Raw genomic sequence first — 25885 nt, forward strand, 5'->3', positions numbered from 1 at the left:
TCATGCCTGTTCTGTAGAAGAATCTCATATACCACCCAAATCTTCTTAAACTCCCAAAAATAACAAAGAGAACAAGTATTTAGTTCATGTACTATTTATATCAATTACTATCATATAATTACATTTCGAATATGTATACTGTCCACACATTAATAAGTAACATGCATAACTTACTAAAATATGTTTTTAACAGCAGCTTCTATTCTGAAATAAATGTCTGTGATTGAGAGACAAAGTGAGGGGCTCTTATTTTTCTTTAAATACACATTTCAGAAAAAGTTACTTTAAAGTAGGTAAATGATTTAATTTTAGTATGCTAATGCGTTTCATTAGAGAACTAATACATCAAAATGATCAATTTTTATTTGCTAGTTTTTGTTTTTCAAATGTCTCAAAGAGTTTTTATTAGGTCTTAGGAAAATAATGTAGCACTTTGGGGAAAAGATGCACACCAACAGCCCTGCACTGGAGGCCAGGATGGAGAAGACCTCCACAGCCACCATGGCCTTGCCCTTGGAGCTCTGGTAGACAGGGATGAAAGTGACCCAGACACTAAGGAACACCAGCATGCTGAATGTCAGGAACTTGGCCTCATTGAATGTGTCAGGCAGGTTCCTCACTAGGAAAGCCACAGTGAAGCTCCCTAGGGCCAGGGTTCCTAAGTATGCCAGCACACAGTAGAAAGCAGTAGCTGAGCCCTTGTTGCATAAAATGATGACATGAGCATGTTCAGAGTGTATATCTGTGTCAATATAGGGAGGAGAGGTTCCCAGCCAGACTCCAGAGAGAATAAGTTGAATCAGGACACAGATGGGGATGACAGCATTATAGATGCCTGAGACAAACAACCTTCTCATTGTTCTCCCAGGTTTCACGATCCTAAAGGCCAGAATTACAGTTATAGTTTTTGCCAAAACAGTGGAAATAGCCAACGTGAATACAAGTGCAAATGTTATTTGTTGCAGTATGCAGGAGACAGTGTTTGGGCGTCCAATGAAGAAAAAGGAGCAGAGGAAGCAGAAGAGGATGGAGATGAGCAGGATATAGCTGAGAGTCTTGTTATTGGCCTTAACAATGGCTGATTCTCGGTGTTTAAGGAAGATCCCCAAAACTATAACTGTGCTTACAGAGAAGAACAGAGCTGTGCAGGCCAGAGCCATGCCCAGAGGATCCTCAAAGGATAGGAATGTCACTGCCTTGGGTAAACACTGGTTTCTCTCAGGGTTTGGGTAGTCTTGACTTAGGCAAGCACTACACTCTTGCTGATCTGTGCGGAGTAAGTGAATCAACATTTCAGTTTATACATGTATTTACACATTGCACATTTAATTCATAAGAGTTCTTTTCAATGATTTGTATAGCCTGGCATATTCGGCTTCATGATAGTGCCAAAATCATGAACTCTTTATGAATCCCAATCTATTGTTTTTCTTGATACTTAATAATAAGTTTTGTTTAAAGAATTTATTACTATTTGTCTAAGGCAATTAAAGTGAAATCTATATTACTCATATTCAGAGAAAGTAAAACTGTCAAGTAATCCTTCAGCCGCTTTTTAAATTAAGTGATTTAAATTACTAAGTATAGTATTTTGATCACATCAGTGTATCCAAATGCACTTCCCTGATTACACCATCATGGGTTCTTCTCATTTTTCTTGCTACTCACAGTTTCAGTAGATATTTATTACCCTGCTTCTACATATTTTTTCCAAGGTACCATGTGAAGAAGTTAGATCCCACATCCATGGCCTACGAAACAATTCTGATTTGGTGGTAAGCATACAAAACTTGCATCAACAAATTGCAGCTCTAAGCTCAGATCAACCTGTACCTATCTCAGCTGTAGAAGTTGCAGATACATTTCTAAATTCTTTGGCATTCTTTGACTCAGTACAGAACTCTTTGTCTTTTCATTATAATTCCAGAGTAATCCTAGGAATTGTTCTAATTTCCACACTTGTTTTTCTGGTCATCTCCAAAAGACTAAAAAAAGCCCTATATGTCACAGAGGTCTATAAATCTTTAAATCATTACATCATAAAGGGGAAAATGGCACAGTAAGATTCACTGGAGTTGGTGAAAGTCATTTACTTTGCTTGATGTAATTCCAGCAAAGCTGAGCAGATTGTTAAAATCACTGTTATTCCAACTTTTTAGATATTTTTTTCTGTGTGTTTCCTTACTAGTGGTTTTCTGCGCTATGATTCCATTTGTTTTTTTCTACAAAAATTTATGTCTGAGTCTTTTTATGAAAATCCAAAACTTAACTTTATGTGTACACTGTTTGTAAATTTTCTTTCTGCCTGGGACATCATTAAGCACAGATAAACATATTAGATATGAGGCCATTATTTCAGAAGTTTTCTTGGGGTATCTTCCCCTAAACAGTATTTTGGTGCAGAGTAAACAAGGCATTATGCAAACCCTGAGAGGCCAGGAGATTCAGTTATAGATTTAAGACTTCCTTTCATTTTAGGTTTAGAGCTCCCTGAAAATATAGTTTAAAAATAGGAGGTCATAGAGGATACACCCCTGATGGAATAAAACTCAGTAAATAGGACAGATTGACTAAAATAAACTTTTTCTACTTAATAGCATGGTGATGATGCATATAGTAAAAGGAGTTATTTATTAGTATTTGCTATTCATACAAAGACCTGTTAAAGTATTTTCTGTTTTTCTGGACTGCACTCATACTACAAACAATGCCAGTCTAAAAGCAAACTGTCATACATTAAATATGTTTTCTTTGCAGGAGACATTTTTTTTTTGATTCCTTAAAGTAGAGTCATGGGCTTATAATACTATCTTTTCTGTTTGTATTTTTTAATTGTTGCTGAACTTGTAACCCTGGATAAGTAATGAAAAAAATCAAACACCTACTCTGTACCACTTGTATAATCATTAGTCTGTGTTTGAACTGTGAAACTTGTATAAATACAGAAGGACCTTTTTGATAGTAAATCAGAGCTACAGAAATGTCTGAATTTTAAATGTCAATTGAGATTCCCTTGACCACTGAACCTGACTCACTCCCTTCCCTTACTGACCCCTCATATAGCATATATGCTGTGGAGAACCCTGCTTGCAAACATACTCCAACTCTCTTTTTCATGCTGAGGATGGCCTCACAGAAAGGTTCCTGGTACAGGCTCACAGAGAATGAACTGCCAACAAGAAAGCATTCATGGGACAGATATGGGCTCTCTGCACATATGTAGTAGTTGTGCAACTTGGTCCTCATGTGGGACTTCTAAGAGCACATGTGTAACCATTGTGCAGATTGGTCTTCATGGGGGGGCACCTATCAGCAAGATCAAAGCTCTCTCTGACTCTTTTGCCTGCCATTGGATTCCTTTTTGATACTTAGACTGCCTTGTGTAGTCTCAATAGCAGAAGTTGTGCATAGTCTTATTGCAAATTTATATGGCAAGGCTGGTTTTATATCCAAGGGAGGCTTCTTTTTTCCTGAAAAGAAAGAGAGGAAGGGCACATGGGTTGGCAGGTGAGGTGACAGAGAGGGACTAGGAGGAAAAGTGTGATTAGATGCTGCAGTAGTACATAAACAAATTAATTAATAATCCATTAAAAAGAAATAGTAAGATTGTAATAGAAATGAATGAAACAGAAACAAAGAAAATGCAAGTGTTAACTAAAGGAAGAGTTGGTTCATTCTGAAGATAAACAAAATTGACAGACCCTTGTCTCAAGTAAATCAAAGAAAGAAATAGAGGACTCAAATTAGTAGAATCAGAAGTGACGGAAAAACATTGCTACAGAATCCAAAGAAATTCAGAATATTCTACGGGAATATTTAAATATATATATATATATCAGAGTGCTTAAAATGCACATAAAATGGGTAAGTTTTATGCCCAAGCAACCATGATTCAAACATGAATTCAACTTTTATTCAACAGCCTAAATAGACCTAAACAGACTCATGAGGAAATTCAATGCTCACAAAAGCATCTTACCAAAAAAGAAATTAAGGAAGGCTGAAAGATTACAAAAGGAGACTCCAATATGTTGGAGACCAGAATGCACCATAACTGAAGGGTAGAGGATCGGAGTCCCAAAGACCATTGAGCAGGTCCAGGGGTAGCAAACTATGGTGCAGTCGGCCCTTCTACATACTCCAGTGAGTTTGGACCCCCAGGGTCTCTCAGCTATAGCAACCAGACCTCAGATTCCTCCTGCTCCCCTGAGGTCAACATCAGGATTACTGGAACAGCATCCCATCCACCAAGCCACAGTTCCTTTGGTCAACCTGTGGACCTCAGGGAAACAAGAGAAACACAGGGATCCCAGATCCAATATGGCAGAGCAGAGAGGAAACTGCATACAAGGAACACAGTTTTAGGCAGGCCTATAAGCTGCAGCCCAGCTTTCTTCTGATTAGCCCCCACTGTTGTCACCTTGGCCTGGAGCCCTTTGGGGCATCTGCATATGCTCAGTGTTCATGACCAGTAGCAGTACCTGCACCCCAAACATCGGGGCTCCCATGCATGCACACTCCCTGACCTTCAATTCACATGCCCCATCTGTTTTTTTTTTTTTTTTTTTTTTTTTTTTTTGCTCACTACATGGCCTGTTCACTGCCCTTCAAGACACTGTCATCTGAATTGCCAGCACCCATTCTTGAGCCACTGCACATTCCTCATCTTCCTGAACACTACACTAGACTCCAAAGACAGGCTGGTCCAGTCTTTGGTGCAGGTTCCAGGAACAAACAGCTAAGGCTACAGAAAACCACATGGCAAAAGTCTAGCATAAAATAACAGTCAACAAAAATCAGGACACCATGGCTCCACCAACCCCCCCCCAAAAAAAAACAATGTATATACTAATGTAGCTGTAACACAAAAAAATGACCTTAAATCTATGCTTATTCAAATATTTGTGGCATATGAAGAGGAAAACAACTGATCTCTCAAAGAAATACAGGCAAATACAACAAAAGAGAGGCCATCATAGACAGGAAACCACAATCAAACAGGTGAAGGAAATACAATTATCCATGACCTTAGAAAATTAGAATTAATTAAGAAACCACAAACAAAGAAAACTGGGGATGGAACACTTAGAAAAGTGATCGAGTACCATAGAGATAAGCATCACCAACAGAATACAAGAAATTGGGGAAAGAATCTCAGGCATTGAAGATGTAGTTGAAGTAACTGGTAAATCTCTCAAAGGAAAGAAAAAGTATAGTTTCTGATGCAAAACATTCAAGACATCCAGGACACCGTGAAAAGATGAAACCTAAGAATAATAGCAATAAAATAAACAGATGATTCCAGGCTCCAAGGTCCAGAAGCTATTTTCAATGAAATCATAGAAGTTTCACCAACCTTAAGAAAGAGATAGCTTTAAACATAAGAGCAGCTTACAGAACACCACATATTCTAGACCAGACAAGAAAATACTTGTGCAACATAATAATCAAAACACTAAATCTACCCAATGAAAAAAAAATAAAAGCAGCAAGGAAAAAGGCCAAATAAGATATAAAGGCAGACCGATCAGAATCACACCAGACTTCCCAAAAGAGACTATGAAAGCCAGAAGGGCCTCAGTGGATGTCATGCAGACACTAGGAGACCACAGATGCCAGCAAAAGTGACCCAGCAAAAGTTACAGTCAACACAAATGGAGTAAACAAGATGTTCCATGACAAAACTAAATTTAAACAATATCTTTGCAGCATCCAGACCTAGAGAAGCTACTAGAAAGAAAACACCAACCAATGAGATAATCTAAACCCAAGAAGCACAGGATATAGATGACATCACAACAAAAAAATCAAGAAAACACAAGTACACAAACATACCATCAGCACCAATTCCACAATAACAAGAACTAACATTCATTGGATTTTAATATCTACCAACATCAATAGACTAAACACTACAAGAAAAAGACATATTCTAACAGAATGGTTACAGAAACAGGATTCAACATTCTGCTGCAAACATGAAACACTTCAGCCATAAAGATAGACACTAACTTGAAGTAAAGTGCTAGAAAAAGATTTTTCAATCAAATAGGCTGAAGGAGCAAGTGGCAGTAGCATCCTAATATCTAATCAAATAGATTTTTAAAAAATATTAATTAAAAAAGATTGGGAAGGATACTTCAAATTCATCGAAGAAAAATCCACCATTAGGACATCAATATCTTGAAAAACTATGCACCATATACAAGGGCACCTGCACTGTAAAAGAAACATTCAAGCTGAAATCACACATCAGTCCCAACTTAGTAATAGTGGGAGACTTCACCACCACACTCTCACCAATTGACATATCATTGAAACAGAAGCTAAATAGTGATAGTGAAGATTACAGAGGTCATGAATCAAATGGATCTAAGGGATTTCTACAGAAATTTTCACCTAGACACAAACAAATATGCTTTCTTCTCTGCACATCACGGATCCTTCTCCAAAACTGACCACAAAGTCAGGAACAAAGCAAATCTCAAAAGATACAAGAAGACTGACATAACCCTTGAATCCAATCACACTACCATGTTCTAGAGCTGGACCTCAGCTATGACAAAAAGAGCAAAACACCTGCACATATATCAAACCTGAACAACTCTCTACTCAATGACAGGTGTGTCGTGGAAGAAATAAAGAAAGAAATTAAAGATGTTCAAGAATTAATTGAAAATGAAGGTGCAACATACCGAAACTCCTATGACAAAATGAATGCTGTGCTAAGAGGAAAGTTCATAGTTCTTCATAAAGGAACTTGAGACATCTCATTCATGCAATTTAATGACACACCTGAAAGATCCAGAAAAAATACAAAAGATACAGACACACCCAAGAGGAGTAGATGGCTTTAAATAATCAACCTCAGTGCTGAAATCAATATACTAAAAACAAAATGATTCAAAGAATCAACAAAACCATGAGCTGGTTCTTAGAGAAAATCAACAAAATAGACAATCTCTTAGCTAAAGTAACTAAAAGGTAGAAAGACACTATCGAAATGAACAACATAAAAAATGAAACATGTGTGTAAGGACACACACCAAGAAAATTAAAAGAAAAGTCTTACCTCAAAAGTCTATATGTCACAAAAATTTCAAATCTATATGGAATACACAATTTTCTTAATAGAGTCCACTTGCCAAAGTTAAATCAAGATCAGGTAAATAAATTAAATAGTCCTATCTCTCCTAAGATAATAGACGCTGTAATAAAAAAATCCCCATCAAAAAAGCCCAGGTCCAGATGGTTTCGGCAAAGAATTCTACCAGACATTCAAAGAAGAGGAAATACCAATATTCTTCAAACTATTCCACAAAATAAAAACAGAAGGAACATCACCAACCTCATTGTATGAGGCCACAGTCACATTGATACCTAAACCACACAAAGATCCTACAAAGAAATGAACTTCAGACCAATATTGCTTATGATCATTGGTGCAAAACTACTCAGTAAAATTCTTGAAAACTGAATCCAAGAATACAACAAAAATATTATCCACCATAACCAAATAGGCTTCATCCCAGACATGCTGGGGTGGTTCAGTCTACAGAAATCTATCAATGTAATCCACCACATAAACAAACTGAAGAGAAAAAAAAGACATGATCATTTCCCTACATGCCAAAAAACATCTGACAAAATCCAACACCCATTAATGTTAAAAATTTAGGAGAGATCAAGAATAGAAGGCACATACCTAAACATAGTAAAAACAATATGCAGCAAGCCTATAGCCAACATCAAACTAAACAGAGAGGAACTTAAATCTATCCCACTGAAATCAGGCACGAGGCATGACTGCCTGCTCTCTTGATATCTCTTCAACATAGTATGTGAAGTCATATATCACACTGCAAGGAATTTAACCTATGGTAGCACTAGATCTCAGAATATAACGAATATTTAATCTTTCAACATTTTAGTGTTTTCAATAAATCATAAAATGTTTTGTTTGTTATCCAGTTGTCTAACGGTTGGCCTTTTTGAATATGATAAAAAAATAGTAGATTCTCATCGTTATATTAATGTATTTTCATTTTGACTTTTTACTTTCTTATGAAAATTTTCATTTTAAAAAGAACATAATTATCTCAGTATACCTCTTCTTGTTCTTTGCCAAGAACATCTTCTTGAGCCACTTTATATCTATTCTCTCTCAAATTCATGGCCTCTTGTTTATTATATGTTTAGTTGTGTGTGTGTTTGTTTGTATTAAAAATAAAACATGCACATGCCATATGAAGTTACTTGTCTATGTTAACACACATTTGACCATAACCCTAAACAGGCAACCATATTTTTATTTACATCAACTTTCTTTTTCTACTATTGTTGATACTGAAGATGACAAATGTAAGTGTTGTAAATGCAGTTCAATTTCTCATGCATTCAAGAAACAATCACACATGTACTTTTCCTGGAGTTATCTTCAGGCAAAAATCATTAGGTTTGTTTATTACAGAAATAAAAATCAATTCTGGACCAGTGGAGATCTCACAATTAATGGGGAACCTATACCATGGAGATAGCCATGTCATGCACCAAAAGGCAGGTTTTTTTTTTAGTAGTTTTCATATGACACAATAGCAAGAGAATTGCCACTCAAATCTTCACACATTTTGTGGCATCAGCAGTGATTACTAATGGATTCAGGGATGAGGGAAAGAGACATGGAGAACAGCATTGCATTATGACACCATAGTCAGTTTGTAACTTTCCCCTTCTATATTCCCAAGCAGTTGAGGATAGGTGTTATTTTTCTACCTGTCTGGTTGGAAATGTGCCACTCCGGACAAAATACACAAGAAAAACAGCAAATGGGTCTTTCTTCTTGTAGAACTTTCCAGAATCCTGGACCACAGCTCTGTGTACATACAGATTGAGGAGTCTGAAGGCAACACAGAAAAACTGGTCATAATATTGAACATTAATTTAAAATACTTTAGGCTAAACAACTTAAATGTACATACTCTATGTAAAGTGTATGTATTTTTTGTGTGTGTTTAAGTTTTTTATAATTTTTTTATTTTTTTATATTAATCACAAGCTCAGTATTCAAGTGGGTTACCCTAGCAAAGGGAACAGTGACTATCTCTGACATGAACTCAATGACTGGCTTTTTGACCTCCCCCTTCCCTCTGAGGAAGGAGCAGCCTTGGTAGGTGACAGACGAGGACATTGCAGCCAGTCCTGAAGATACCTGAAAAGCTAAGGTCAGATGGAAGTGGAAGAGGACTTCTCCTATCAGTGGACTTGGAAAGGGGCAAAGAGGAGATGAGGGAGGGACAGTGGGATTGAGAGGGAATGAGGGAGGGTTTATGACTGTGATACAAAGTAAATTATATGTATTTAAGGGGAACTCCGAGGTTATCATATGTGAGTGTAGAATGGAGATTTGAAGTTAGCTCACTTCCTATTATTAAGTGTTCAACAACCATTTATGGTGATCAAACTGTGACTCACTTCTGCCTTACCTATGTGAAATGTATAAGGCATCCACATATTCTCGCCTCTGAGGCAGCAACTCAGAACTCATTTATTGTATGAATTATGGAAGGGTTGGATTGTCAGACAGAAAACCCAACACTCTCGCCTCATCTGTTTCTACCTTTACATTTCCAGTCATGTATTAAAACCCACACACTCTGATTCAGCTGAAAAAGGAAGCTCAATTTTCTCATGAAAGATTGTTTGGCCATTGGTGAATTATAATATATTTCTGTGATGTTTACCCATGACTCCCAGTGGTAGGAATTATACTGTACCTTTCCTTTCAAACGTTAGAGACATCATCACATAGGATTTTTACCAATTGCATTCTTAGTTAATCACAATAACTACTAAACTAATACAGTTTTAGTTCATTATATTTTAGAAATTGTGTAGGACAGGAAATATTTCTATCTTTCCTTAGACATCTCATCTGCCTTGATTTGGATTCAGTTTCTGTCTCATAAATATGTCTATATTAACAGTATTATGCTTGTAGATAACTGGCTCAGCAGTTAAGAGTGCACATCGCTCTTGCATAGAAATATGAGTTCAGTTCCAAACATACGTATTGGGCAGCTCATATACATTGGTTCCAGAAATGTCTTTTATCAAAATCCATAATTATTTCTTGTTTATGCTACCTCAAAATCTTGTAAAACTATTGATATGCTTGTGTTGGAGTTGTGTGAATGGAAGGATGCATTGAGCTTCAGCTTGCCTGTATAATTAACATATGTGACTGTATAGATAAGTTTGTATCCATGTGTGTGTTATCATGTGTGTGTGTTTACATGTGGTAACACCCACAAACATGCCTATATATAACCATGAACACTCATTCATTCATTCATTGCATCATCAATGAACACAAGCATTCAGGTTCAATTCATCTAATTCTAGCTAAGGAATTAGCTGACATTATGTGTGCGTCTGTAGGTGTACTTATTTGTGTATGTAGACATTATATATATTTGAAATACTGGTTTATTTCAGATTTAAAGTCATCATACAGAAATAAAGGGATTACTAAGTATATAATGCTCTTGCCACATAAGCATGAAAGTCTGAATTTAATCATGATGAAGGGAGGAAAAGAAAGTTTGGGTGCAGAAAATATGCCTGTAATCCAAGCTTTATGATCATGAAGACAGAGAGAGTACATAGGTAATACTGTCCACTGAGCAGAGCAAAATCAGAAAGTAAGGGTTTCAGAAAGATATCCTATTTAAAAAGAAAGTGGACAGCAACTGAGGAAGATAATCACAGTTAACTGTGGCCTTAACCAGCACGTGTGTTCATATGCATGAATACCCACAAACAAACTCACAGTCACAACAGAGCTAAGAGCTTGAAATTTCACAACAGGAACTCAATGACTGGCTCTTTGGTCTCCCCACCCCCGAAGGGAGGAGCAGTCCTGTTAGGCCACAGAGGAGGGCTTTGCAGCCAGTCCTGAAGATACCTGATAAAACAGGATCAGATGAATGGGGAGGAGGTCCCCCCTATCAGTGGACTTGGAAAGGGGCACGGTGGAGATGAGAGAGGGAGGGAGGGACTGGGAGGGAATGAGGGATTGGGACACGGCTGGGATACAGAGTTAATAAAATGTAACTGATAAAAAATAATAATAATAAAAAAAGAAATTTCACAATATATATTACACAGTCAAGTTTATAATTCTTTACAAATAATTCCCTTTATATTAAATGCTGAAAATTTTTCCAACCTGATTAAAATTGCTTGGCCATTGAATCAGAACTTCATTGATGAAAAAGCCTTGGTCTTGTGGACTCTTGAAGACAAATTCTCCCACTTTAAGTATTAATGAATTTTGCTTACTATATGCAATAAAGTTTTGTATATCATATGTTTCCATGACATTCTTGTTCTCATCAAAGCTTATTTCATCTCCAGCAGCATTTGTCACTTTAATTTTCCTCAAAAATGGATGCAGCTGAAGAGAGACAAAATTTTATACAAGTGGCCCACACAGATTACTGGTTGACCTTTAAGAGAAATTCATTTTCCCTCTCTCTGATATGGGTTTCTTTTTAAAGGTGCTTAGTATGTTTAGGAGTCTCCCCAGTTATATAGCAAGATTAAAATTATTCCCCTTTGAAGTAATGCTAGAGTTACTAAACACAAGTAGAAATATCATTTATGAGAGAGAAGATAGTATAGTGTGTAATGTGTCCTTATTTGGAAAAAGGTCCTGTGTCTTTTTCCAGCACCAGAAAAAAAATATTTCCATTTAAAAGATGGATATTTGAAGAGGATTCAAAATGGTGGTGCCTAGTCCACATGGTTTCTGAGTGCTAGGACTCTAGTGACTCCACAGCAAGTAAGAGGCTGTGCTGTGGACCCCAAAACACCAATGTCTATGCTTCTCAGCTTTAACGTACACTAGAAGGAAAACTCCAAGCAAATAAAGTTAACCACACCCAAGAAAACAAATAAGATATAAAAAACACCATTTTTGCAAAACCAAAAGTAGAGAAACACAGAAACTCACTACAACCATAAAAATCAAAATTACCAGCACTAGCAAACATTAGTTATTAATATCACTCAACATTAATGGATTCAATTCCTCAAAAAAAAAAAAAACACAGACTAACAGAATAGATGCATAAGTAGGACTGCTGCAAACAAGAAACACATCTTAACAAAAAAGAGGACATTACCTCAGAGTGAAGGGCTGGAAATAGCTTTTTCAAGGAAATGGACCCAAGAAGCAAATTGAAAGAAGCCATCCTGATATCTAATAAAAATAAACTTTTAACTGAATTTACTCAAAAGATATGGGAAAGGATGCATATCATAGTAAAAGGATACATATCATATCAAAAATCCACCAAGATGATGTTTCAATTCTGAATATTTTGCTTCAAACACAAGGGCACCTACATTTGTAGAAGAAGCATTACTAAAGCTTAAATAATACACTTATATGTCCACAGTAATAGTGGGAGACTCCAAAACACCACACTAACCAAAGGACAAATCATGAAAACAGAAACTAGATAGAGAAACAATCAAACTAACTAATGATCAAATCAAATGGATTCAACAGATATCTACAGAATTTTCACCCAGACAAAAAAGGATATACCATCTTCTCAGCACATCACAGAAACTTCTTCAAGATTGCCCATTAACTTGGTCAGAAAGCAAGCCTCAACAAGTATAAGAAATTTGTAATAACACCTTGTATTTTATCAGACCACCATGGATTAAAGCTAGAGTTCAATAACAATGGAAACAATAGAAAACCTATAAAACTAATGGAAACTGAATGACTCAGTAATCATTGGGTCAGGGAAGAAATAAAGAAAGAAAATATAGATCTTCTAGAATTCAGTGAAAATGAAGAGACAACATACCTAAACTTCTGGGACACAATGAAAGCAGTGCTAAGAAGGAAGGTTCATAGCATTAAGTGCCTTTCTAAAAAGAATTACGGAATTCTCATAGCAGCAATTTAAAAGTACATGTAAAAGCTCTTGAACAGAATGAAGTAAACATCTAAGAGGAGTAGACAGGAGGAAATAATCAAACTCATAGCTGAAGTTAGTGTCAAAGAAAAAAAATGGGAACAATACAAAGAATCAGTGAAACCAAGAGCTGTTTTTTTGAACATCAACAAGATAGACAAAGCTCTAGAGAAGCTAACAAAAAGGGAGAGAGATAGTATCCCAATAAACAAAATCAGTTATGAAAAGGGAGTGTAACTCCAAAGAATCATTAGGTCTTATTTCAAAAGACTGTATTCTACAAGTTTGGAAAATCAAAAGGAAATGGAAGATTTTCCTGATATATGTCACTTGCCAACATTAAATTAAGATAAGGTAAGCAGTTTAAACAGTCCTATAACCTCTAAGAAAATAGAAGCTGTCATCAGAGGTCTCCCAACCAAAAAATCCCAGAGCCAGATGGTTGTAGCATGGAATTCTACCAGACTTCCAAAGAGGACCTCATTCCAACACTCCTGAAACTATTCCACAAAATATAACAGAAGGAATATTGCCAAATTCATTCTATGAGGCTACAGTCACTCTAATACCTTAAACCACACAAAGACCCAACAAAAAAGAAAATTTCAGAGCCATTTCCCTTACAGACTTATATGGAAAAGTACTCAATAAAATACTAGAAAACCAAACCAGGATCACATCAAATACATCATCCACCATGATCAAGTAAACATCATCGCAGGAATGTGGGGATGATTGAACATATTTAAATCCATCTCTGTAATTCACTGGAAGAAAAAAATAAACATGTTTATCTCATTAGATGCAAAAAAATGCCTTTGATAAAATCAAGCACCACTTCATGAAAACAGTTCTGTAAAGATCAGGGTTACAAGGCCCATACATAGACATAATAAAGGTAATATACAGCAAGCAGATAGCCAAAATCAAATTAAATGGGGAAAAATTCAAAGCAATTATACTAAAATCAGGGACAAGACAAGGCTGCCCACTCTCTCTATGTATCTTCAATGTAGTACTTGAAGTTATAGCTAGAACAGTAATATAACTAAAAGAGATCAGGGGGTCCAAATTGGAAAGGAAGAAGTAAAAACATCCCTATTTACAGATGATGTACTATTATATATAAGTGACCCCAAAAGTTCTACCAGAAAACTTATACAGCTGATAAACCACTTCAGAAAAGTGGTTGCTTTAAAATTAACCAAAAGATCAGTAGTGGCCTGAATACAAATGAGAAATTGGCTGATAAGAAAATTGGGGAAATAGCATCCTTCAGAACAGCCAGAAATAATATCTTGGTGGAACTCTCCCCAAGCAAGAGAAAGACTTCTGTTACAGGAACTTCAAGTCTCTGAAAAAAGAAACTGAAAAGATATCAAAAGATGGAAAGAGCTCCCATGCTCATGGCTCGGTAAAATTAACATAGCAAAAATGACCATATTAGCAAAAGCAGTCTATATATTTAATATAATTCCTATCCAAAAAACAACACAATTCATCACAGACCTTGAAAGAACAATTCACAATATTATATTGAAAATAAAAAAAAATAATAATAACCCAGCATTTCTGTGCAATAAAAGAACTTCAGGCCACAGAGGAAGACAATGCAGTCAGTCTCGATGAGACCTGATATGCTAGGGACAAAGGGAAGGGAAAAATGACCCCCCATCAGTGGGCTTGAGGAGGGACATAAGAGGAGATGAGGGAGGGAGTGTGGTGCTGTGACAACACATGCTGACAAGGACGTGGAGAAAAATAACCCTCCTCTATTTTTCATGGGAGTACAAATTTGGACCACTATTTTGCAAATCAATCTGGTGCTTTCTCAGAAAATTGGGAACAGTTCTACCTCAAGAACCATCTATAATCTTCCTGGACATATAACAAAGATACTTCTCCATAAATGGACATTTGCTCAACTGTATACATTAAGCTTTATTTGTAATAGAAAGAATCTGGGAAAAAATAGGTGTTCCTCTACCAAAGAATGGGTAAAGAAAATATGGTACATTTACACTACTCAGCTATTAAAATCAAACAAATCATGAAATTTGTAGGCAATTGGGTGGAAATAGGAATGATCATCCTGAGTGAGGTAACCCATGGCCAGAAAGACACATATGCTATGTATTCCCTTATAAGTGGATATTAGCCGTATAATAACCACACTACTAATCATGGACCTAAAGAAACTAAGTAACAAGAAGGGCTCAAGGTAGGACCTTCTTAAATCTCACTCAGATGGGGAAATTAAATGGACAGTGAAAGAGGAAATATAGAGGGAATTGGACAGGAGAGGTTGTGTGGAGTGAGATGAGGGAAAGCAGATATGAGAATTGGGAGGCAAGGTTTAAGGGCCTGGAGACAAAGGGTGAAAGAAGGTTGGGGAAATCATTGAGACAAACTGTTGAGATGGGTCAGGCTACAGGCTACAGGGAGGATATGGGGATGTCTCTAGCTGAGCCTGCCATCAGTGTGGGAGTTGAGAGTGTAGAAAGCCCCCCTTCTAGCCAGGAAGGACCTATAGTGGTGGGAGGGAAACACCAATCTACCTAAAAACCTTCCAAACAAAATTTATCCTAACTACACGATGGACAAAGACAAAGATACAGTAGGTCTGATGGAATGAAAAATTAATACCTGCCCCAATGTGACACCCACCCCATGGGAGATAGCCAATCCTTGACAACATTAATGATATGTGCTATGTTTAGGGACAGGAGCCTAACTTAACATTTCTCTAAGAGCCTCTTCACCCTTAGCAGTTAATCGAATCACATGCTGAGACTCACAGTCCAGCATCTCACAGAGCTTGAAGAGTCTCATGTAAGAGTGGTTGGGAAGGATAGAAGGAACCCAAGTGGACTAGAATGCTGCAAGAATACAGAGTAAAGTGACCTACATCCACCGGGGCTTTATACTTGGAATGGAACTAGGTGCAATACATATATGTAAATGATGAGATGTTGGATCTTCATGTGGGTCCCTTAGTAAGTTGAGCAGTTGTACCTTAGTAAGTTGTGATTAGCCATGTATGTGCTAACAACGACACTTGGGTCCTCTGCATGTGCAGCAAGTACATGTAACACTGAGTCATCCTCCAGTATGATTCAATTACATATCTAACTTAATACAATGGGTAAACAGTTCAGCTACTGAGACATGATATTGTGTTACCTAATTAACAATGTGTGTTATAAAGGTTGCTTAGGTGCTAAGTTATTTGTACACAGGACATACTAACTTAGATAATATCACATCTCTAGAAAACTGTGTTCACAAACTGTGTCAGTGTTTATACCAAATATTATTGTTTTACATGATACTCTAAATTACACAGTGCACTCTATGTTCAGAATTCATTTTTATTTATTTTTGAATGGATTTAAAGTCCAATTGACTTGTTCAACAAATTTCTTCATGGCACCCTATTTGAATGTGACCATTAAGGCTCATATATATAAATGAATCCCATGTTTATATCTTGTTGGTTTAAAACTCAAACACATCCATTTATCACTAATACACAGAGATAGTGCCTAAGCTTATGAGCACTGTGTTCTAACATTTAATAATAGAAACACAGTCTGGGTTTTTCCTTCATTTTAAGTAATTAAGAGTGAATAAATTATAAAAGCCATTATTTTTCAGTTACTATGTCACTTGCACAGGCTATTAATTTTATGGTCCTCTGTCATTAAATATAGATTGAATTTTATGTGAAATAGCAGCTTTGGATATGGTCATTATGTCTAAAGCTTATTTCAATGGATATATTCCAAGAAAATATAAATTTTCTTGGATCAAAGGACAGAATATTGGTGAGGAGCTGTCTTCTCTGAGATTAGCTTGCCTCTCTAATCATGTGATTATTGAACTTGCTATATTTTGACATTAATCAAATATTGATATTTCAGAATTTCATGTTAGGTTAGGAAACATTTGTTGAAACACATTCTAATTTAATGTCTTCAAATCTGTGCTTTCAGTTCCAAAATCATGTCAGATAATTATAGACATATATAGATATACTATGACAAACCCTTTTGCATTTTAAAATATTCTTTTAATTATAAGAAGAAAATGCTTTCTTGGTTAACCACAGTAAATTACTTACCAATAATATGTGATCCTGGTGATTCCCTTGCTTATGAATGAGGCTTACCTGCCATGGTAGAATCTCACCCTTGTTTCTGTCATCCATAGGTCCCATTTCAGTTTTGGTCAACAGCATTTTATGGAGGGCAGGGGCCAATGCATATACTGCATTCCATATGGAATAGCTGGGCTCAGAAGTAGTCATCAGATCATTTATTTCATCCCCAGTCTTTAGGGAAATATTCACTGGACAGGGTTTAAATTTTTCACATAGAAAACCAAGAGGTGAACAATCAAAATTGTCAACCCAGAATTTAGAGAAGTAAGAATCTCCTGGGTACTGGGAGGGTGTAAGTGCCTCAAGAAAGTGCTTGAAGCCAGGGATACTTCTCCTCTTAGAAAATGAGAAACTTCCTCTGAAAATATATATCCAAAAATTCCTGTCATTGAATGTAGATTCTAAATATGTCAGGTGTTGCTTTGCCATGATCCACACCTTTCTTCTTAAAAAAAATTTAATGTATGGGAGGGAGATCACCAAGTCATCCATATTACCATAGAATAAAATCAGATTTACTTCTATATGTTGGTACAAGTTCAGCAATCCATAATCATAAAATATTCTAAATTTTGAGTTATCAGACAGTTTTTCTGTAAAAGCCACACAGATATCTTCTGAAACAATCTTTACTGATAGGTCTGAGAGAAACTCCCTTCCTCTCCCATCATCTGACACAAAGAGCCCCAGCCACCTCCAGCCAAAGTGGAGCAATAAAGAGATCAACCCTTGGGTTAGAGCTCTGTCTTTAGGAGACATCTGATAAAGGGTTGGGAATGTATCTTTGTCACTTAGCATGGAATCAAAGGGACCATATGTGACCTGAAGAAGCAAAGGAAAAATAAAAGATGATTCTTGAGTTTCACATATTTGGAATCATCACCCGGAGGGAGGAAGTGAGTTCATTCTTTGCATATGAGAATCAAAGGACAGAATATTGGTGAGGAGCTGTCTTCTCTGAGATTAGCTTGCCTCTCTAATCATGTGATGGAATATGTTTTTTTTTTTTCAAGTACCATGAGCGCCAACGTTACTAAGGTATTTGGAGTAAACAATATTCTCTTCACTGTCTTTGAAAGACCTGATAGATCTCTTTTATTGCAATGACGATACAATAGAGTATCTGATGTACTGAAAGACTGCAGAAAGCACTACCAAGTACTTTCTGGTCATATAACACCATATTTCTCAGAACCTTCAGCTTTAGAAAAGCAAATAGAGAAAGAGACTGACAAAATTTTTAGAGATTCATTTACCTAAGTTAAAATGGTACAAGTTGTAAAGATCTGAAATCACATTTCCAGGAGTTATTGCATCATTCCTATCTAATGATAGATTTCACTGAGAAAAAAAAGCCCCTGAAACAGATGTAAATTATTCCGTTTCATTTTTTGTTACATTACGATAAAATACATTTATTAATTGTTTAACTGAGTGATAACAATCAGAGTTACACTGTGGTTTTATAATCTTGATTATTCCTGACCCTTGTGCTCACACAGTATTTTCTCTGTTTTTAGTAATGCTGGCTGATTGATACCTTTCTTCAGTGTAGCCTGGAAAGAATCAATTGTGGCCATCTATTTAAGTGGTTGGTCTCTGTGGGTGCTGTGATTTTCATCCATGATGACATTGAAGATTGTTCTAAATTTAGTTACATGTCCCAGACTTTCTTTTTTCATACATCAGTATTGAAACTGCAAGAATTCTGAGATTGTTATATGCTTTCTTTGGTACTTCTGTATCTTTGTTGTACAATTTGGCTTATGATAAAATGCAGCCTTACTATCCAAAGTACATCTTCCAGTGTTTGACAATAGAGTCCTGGTTTCCACTAAGTGATCTGCTTAGAAATTTTCAGAATGTTCTGAGCATGATTTTACCACATTCTTTCTACTGTTAACCATTGCCATATCAAAGTAATTCATTCACTGCTCTTTTAAATCTGCCTATACTAAACATAAAACACTTCTCTGTTTTCTTTTGTTTGTTTTGTTTTTGTCAGGTTTGACCTGTGATTGTGCACAAAAATACTTTCCTAACTTACTTGTGGGACTTTGTAGAGCTCTAAAAGTGTTCCAATTGCAGCAGAAAATTCTGACGTGGTTCCTGAAATGATTCCTGGAGCTTTGTGTTGTGTTTTGCATTTGTAGTTAGGAACATACTCAGTTCTTCCAGACATTGACATCAGAGGGCCTTCTAGGGTTTTTTTTGTTAGAATTAAAGGCATTGTAGACATGGAAACCCAAGGTCACATTGGGAAGCAAAGTATAAGGTCAGCAAATATAGATAGTTTCTCCATTTCGGTCTAAACCAGAAGAACAGAATGATGAGTGTAGTCAGTCCATTTTGTCAGAAACTCTTTATCAAATTCAGAAACCTAGAAATGTTAAGCCTTGACTTTTACTGTGACATGTACAGCTTTTGTGAATAAGCCCCTGATGAATCAGGAACATCATGGAATGGCTCCTAAATTCTCAGAAATTGAACTATAACTAATAATGGTTTCCTTGCTGAAGATTTTGTGGATAAAGATTTTGTGTCCCTTTATGTCCTATGACTGCTAACCATATAGGTGTTTATGATGTTTCTCTTCATGGAAACATTGGAATACAGAGGAGTCACTAAGGTGTTCACTAGGAATGTGAATAAGAACTTCATGTCCTTTTGTTTTGCAATTATTCATTTTCATAGTCGTTTACAAAAATTGTAATAACTTTGTATGCACTCTTGCTGTTAAAGTGTTGCATTGAAGGATGGATAGACATCCAGGCATCTAGGCACACTGACCCCTTTTTGTACAAAGAAGAGCATCAGTCTCAGTGCCCACAGGAGGACCTGGAACCATCTGTAGCTCTAGGTCATGAGATCCCTTTTGGAATTTAAGACCACCAGGCACATATTTTGTATTCACACAAGAAGGCAAGCACTCAATACATGAAATAAAAATAAATAAACCTGTGTAAAATAGTGTTTGGGGACTTCGGAAATGACTGAGATGTTTTGAGTACTTCCTGCATTTGTGGAGGACTCTGATTCAGTCACAATAGCCACTTTTTGGATTACAGTACCATTTAACACCAGTTATAGGAGTCCTCCTCTCCCCTTTGCACACACCAAGCATACCTGTGGTATACAAACAAACATGTAGGCAAAACACAAAAAAACTTCATAAACACAAAATAAAAATACAAAACATTTTTTTAATGTAAAAAGTAATAACTAAAGGAAAAGTGTTTCTATAAGTTTTCAAACTAAATTGCTGAGTAGTAGAGTTTCCTGGCTAAGGTAACGCAGTGAAATAAAAGAGTAAGTATCCTAGCATGAGAAAAAAAAAAAAAGAGGAAAACACAAGTTCCATAGGGCAGTAAAAAAATTACTAATTATAGGAGGAAATGGAATTTTGGTGCAGGTGTTTTGGCTTAAATGTCTCACTCATAGACTTCCATGTTTGGGGATGGGTCTTCAGATGCTTCTTTCCAAACCCCTGGTAGGTGAGAGCCTGCCTGGTCCCAATAAAGGCAGAGTAGCAGAAATCATTAACTTGAAGTCCACTGGTTTCTACTGAAGGAAAGATTCTGCTTTCATTCCTGCCATCACCAAGTAGAAATTCATTTGGTTGCAATATATTAAATTGAGGTCTATGGCTAGATGCTGTAAAGAGAATCTATTGGTCTAAACCATGCAATTAGCAACCATTGACAGAGGGAGGATTAGTCTTTCCCAGGAATTACTCAATACCAAATATTCAACAGTACGAAAGTGTACATGTCTGAATTATAACTCCTGGAAAGAGCTATGTTTGCAAAGACTGGCTATAAAAACTTCATTGATGATTTTAACCTTTGGCTACCTGAGATATGACTTTGGATCCTAGTCCCTTAGCTGGGCTGCTTTGTCTGGCCTCAGTGGGAGAAGATGATCCTGGTCTTGTAGAGACTTAATGTGCGAGGGCTGGTTGATACCCATGTGGAACCTTCCCCTGCTGTGAAGAGGAGAAGGGAAAATGGGGGAAAGAGTGTGTGAGAGGAGGTACTTGAGGATAATGGGAGGGCTTCTATCAGAATGTAAAATTAATAAATATATAAATTAATGGAGAAAACCTTGTACCTTATATATAAAATTTATTTCAAGATTTCTAAGAATATTTTTTATACATTCTATAACTCAGGATTTGTAAATTCTTGGGTTTGGTTTAAAACTGTAAAATCATCAACAAAATGTCAGGTTAAAAATTGTAAGAAAAAAGATTAATACCTAAAAAACTACAGCATGCTTGTGTATGACGTGTATTCAGTTCATATTTAGAAAAATAAATGTGTCAGAACATAGTGTATATGTTATGGGAATACAATTTCTGTTTCTAGAAAATAGAACTTACTAACATCAAATGTTTGACAACAGTTTATAAATATTTATTCAGGTTAACAGAGACTGACTTAGAAATGTATGTCTAAGTTTATAAGTGTCTAAAAACATACATATATCTCTAATAATTGTGTTCAAAATGAGGCTTGTTGAAAAACCTAGGTAAGGAACAACTAGTTAAATAACTAAGTTATGTTTTATAAATGAGGTCTATTGGAGGTTGTTCTGATGTGTGTTACTGGCACTCAAGATCTGTTACACCTATCTTAGTTTTGAAAACCTGCCTAAGTCATACCTGATTGTTCGATTAAATGTCCTATTCTGGGCATGGAAGAATGGGTTAGGCCTGACAAAGATTCTGGGGCTTCTGGGAAAGGAGACAGATGGTCGGGAAGTGAGGAGGAAGAAGGATGCCATGATGGGTTATTGTGGAGAAAATACCATGTGGGCTAAGGAAGGACTCTAATAATGACATGAAAAGGCTCATATGTAGAATGCTAGTATGTACTATGGGATTATAGATGGAAGGTGGACCAGATGAGGAGGATTAAATTGGAAGGCATTGGATGGGGGCTAGGAGATGAATGGTGAGGTTATTGAGCCAGCATATGTGAAATATCTATCTGGCCCAAAATAAATAAGACAATTATAAAATCTAACCAGTATCTGTGTTTTATTTGTGATAAGGGGTTAAATAACACCACAGTGATAGTGTTGTGGCAAATAATAATAAATAGTATAGAGCCCAACAATCTTTTTTTTTTAATTTTCTGCAACAAAGGTCTATAAATTCCTAAGGTCTATCCACGATCCCAGAATTTTACATGAAGATGTAAATATAACCTCTCTGTCTTTGCTTAATATGTTAATGTTTAACTATTTGGATAAACTGGGTCATATAAGAAACTAATATTCTATAAGATACACTACAAATGGATCTGGAAAATGACATTCCTAGTCTTTCTGTGAACTCTATTTATGTTTTAAGGTTCTTCTTTGTTGTAAAAGATCTTCACCTAAATCTTCAAATCAAAATGGTAAGGCTCAAACTTACCATGGGTAAAAGTGCAAAAGTTTAATCTTAAAAGCTGTGAACTTGTTGGAAACTGTAAAAGATAATTAATATTCCGGATAATGGTCAGACACCTTACAAATGACCAAATACTTTAACATGTTCAGAGGTAGGCTTATTATCATGCACAATATAAATATAATGCCTCTACAGAGAGAAAAGTGTCTCTGTGTCTAATCAAGGACAAACCTTACATAAGTAACTGAATATCAGTGAAATTTATTTACTATAAGATATGGTTAACAAATTAGATGTTGTTCCCCAAACCCTTCAGAGAGTTCTTCTAAATATGGATTTAAGAAATCTAAAGAAAAAGTCTCCCTCTGGTAAACAAAAATATACACTTCCAGTCAGAAGCTAAGGCAATTCACAAATACTATGGGCAGAAATAGCCTTTGTCTTGATCATATTTGAACTGTAGTAATGCTGACAATTGAACCAAGAATTGACATATGCTTCACCCATCATTATATCCCTGACCAACCTCTGGACACTATTTAGTTGAATACCCTAATGTGCCTGGCCAAGACAAGTTAGTTTTTCTACATTCCTCTTCCATAAAACATCTCTCAGACGTTACAGGTCTGGTGCTTGAAAGCTGTTGATTCCCTATGTTGCAGCTGAAGTCTTAATGTTGTTTGGGTGACATTCAAAGAACGTCTGCTCACCACAAAGTATTTGAACACCATGGAGGAACCTAGACCCTAGACTGGGTGTACAGGTATCAGACTTTTTGACTGATACAGAGGCCATTTGGTTTATACTGCTTATTCAATTTAACCCTCTCAGGTCTCTGGTGGTGTTGACAGCATGTTGTCACTATAGAAGTTGAACAGCAATCAGGAAACTTGAGGCATATCTTTAAAACAAGGCTGCAGATACTTGGTCAGTCCATACTATATGTGACAATCAAGCCTTGTTCTTTCTACAGCTAGCAGGTCACCTGCTGAAGGAGGCATTATGCCAGACAGGTTTGCCTTGCTGACAGGCATCACACTGAACAACATAATCACACAAAAATAAATATATATGAAATTCAAACTAAAGCTATCATGTTATTAATATATATCAACTTAATTGTTAGAATTTTTAATTAAAACAACTTGCTTTTCAAGCACTGCTTAATTAACAGAGTCTCCTGGTAAATAGCTGGAGGGGGAAACAGAGGCTTTAAACTTCATATAAATTTTGACTGATTAAGACAGTGAATTATGAAATCTATATGCAAGTTGTAAATATCTGAGACAGTGGTTTAAGGTATGAGAAAATGAGACTTAATGATTTCAAAATGTTGGAGTTTTAAAATATTAATCAGTGGAGTTCTGATATCCTATGGAAACCACCTGATGAAGGATGTGGCTCCTGTTCACATAGTTATAGAATCTAGTTTTTTAATGTCCTATCATTGTTCTGAAGACACAGTGCTTTTTATTGTGCAGAAATCTTATCTGTCATTATATATATATAGACAGAGCTATGTCTGTTCATTTTTCGTGACTTTAGCCCATAACCATCCTTTTTTGATCTCCAAGATTTAGGTATAGCTGTAAAGCATGAATCTAACCCAGCTGTTTACAGATATTTGCTTTTCTTATAATGGGGATTACAGTGTGTATTCTGTATCGTGTTTATATTAAAATATTTGAAGTGTTCATCTTCTTTAGTAAAGTTTTAAAAATATACTGTAAGCTCCAAGGAATTGAGACTTGATCCCCCTAACACAAGTCAAACAGATTCTAGATTAAGACTTCTGGACAATTAATAATTCATTCTTTCTGTCTCTTGCCTATCTCTGAGGAGGGATTCTTTTCTTTCTCTGGTCTTGGTACACTTTCTACCTCCTGCTGTAGGGGGCTAATGAACTATAGTTTCTCCCTCATGTGAAAGCATTCCTAAGAGTACTTAACTTGCAAAATAAATCAGGCATCCTGGGATTTTTCTCTTCACATACTCCATAACAATACAGCTACGAGGACCACAGGCTTATAGGCTTCTTTCCTACTCACAATGAGGTGCATAGAATGAGCCTTTCAGAAGATACTTCCCAGTAAAGTATCATCTTAAGCCAGAATTGTTACTCAAGTGAACAAATATGCCAAATATAGCATGAATGGAAAAACAGAAAATATGGAAAAGCTGAATGACTCCTCTACAATATCATACACAAACAACAAATGAACACAAGTATACTCAAAGCAATAAAGTGGCCAGTGAATACTTCAGAAAGTAAAGAGGTGAATAACCCAAAGGAAGATGGGATCAAACATGGAATTTGTCTTGGCATTGAGACAAGAATAAACAGTACACAGGAGAACTTGGATGAGGGATCAAAAAAAAAAAAAGGAATACAAATAAAACACTCAGTACCAAAAAGATAAATCCTAAGACAAAATTCAGATTCTAGAGGAGGAGAAGGACAAATGCTAACATTGGAAATGAAAACCACTAAGACTCCAATCACACCACAAGTCACTGTGTTTCCAACAGAACTAAGTAGACATCAGAATATCAGGCATGAAGGACATGACTTTCATAGCACTGCATTAAAGTATCAGTGAGAAATAAATAAGCCATAACTGTGACCACAGTGTTCAAACTCTGAGACACTTTAAAGAGACTAAATCATGTAGACCAGGAGAGGCTCAGATTTTTGCTAAGGACATGGGGATACTCAAGTTCATTTTAGTTGAAAATTTCCAAATCTGGGGAAACATTCAAACAAAAGCCATTTAGATGCTCAAACAAAGGTGAGCAGAGTGGAATATTTTCTGGATAGATTAGAGGAAATGTGTAAAAAATATATAAACCTGAGCATGGAATTCCACAGTGCACTAGACACAAAAGTCTAGTTTCAAAAAGTTTGGTGGTTTCTCTCTCTGATTTCTTCCCCATTGGACATATAAGGAAGAGAAGTGGAAATGTTTGTAGATGTGTAATGAAGGAGGACAGGTTAAAACTTTTATATTTCTCTGTATCATCTTCTATATTGTCAAAGAAATTGCATGTGCACAGAAGAGCAGGTACTATCCTGTAGCCAGAACACGCATACCACATTCAGACAAGTACTCACAAAAAGAGTTCCCATAGTGGCCTTGGGTCACTGTCAAAAATATTCATGAAGGGTGCTTCTAGTGTTATGTAAATGGGGATAAATGCACCTAGGATTATGTCTGCCTTCATGTAGGTGTTGGGCTGCTGCCAGCACTCAAAACAGCTGTGGTGCATCACCTCCATTGATGTAAATGGAGATTGCAAGAGTACGAAGAGACATAGTAAAGGAAAGGACAT

The 25885-nt window shown here is 36.3% G+C and overlaps 1 protein-coding gene across 1 annotated transcript; it reads right to left on the reverse strand.

Annotated features, from left to right (window-relative positions):
* On the reverse strand, nt 1–25885 carry LOC132651111 (vomeronasal type-2 receptor 116-like). Its single transcript, XM_060376404.1, is given in 10 exon segments — nt 1–1267; nt 8773–8896; nt 11228–11455; nt 17167–17979; nt 19205–19369; nt 19371–19422; nt 19424–19465; nt 23405–23416; nt 25097–25124; nt 25699–25885. Coding segments are annotated over 10 exon segments (2550 nt in total). The 3' UTR covers nt 1–368.

This window comes from Meriones unguiculatus (genome assembly GCF_030254825.1).
Source record: "Meriones unguiculatus strain TT.TT164.6M chromosome 13 unlocalized genomic scaffold, Bangor_MerUng_6.1 Chr13_unordered_Scaffold_40, whole genome shotgun sequence".
Taxonomy (NCBI): domain Eukaryota; kingdom Metazoa; phylum Chordata; class Mammalia; order Rodentia; family Muridae; genus Meriones; species Meriones unguiculatus.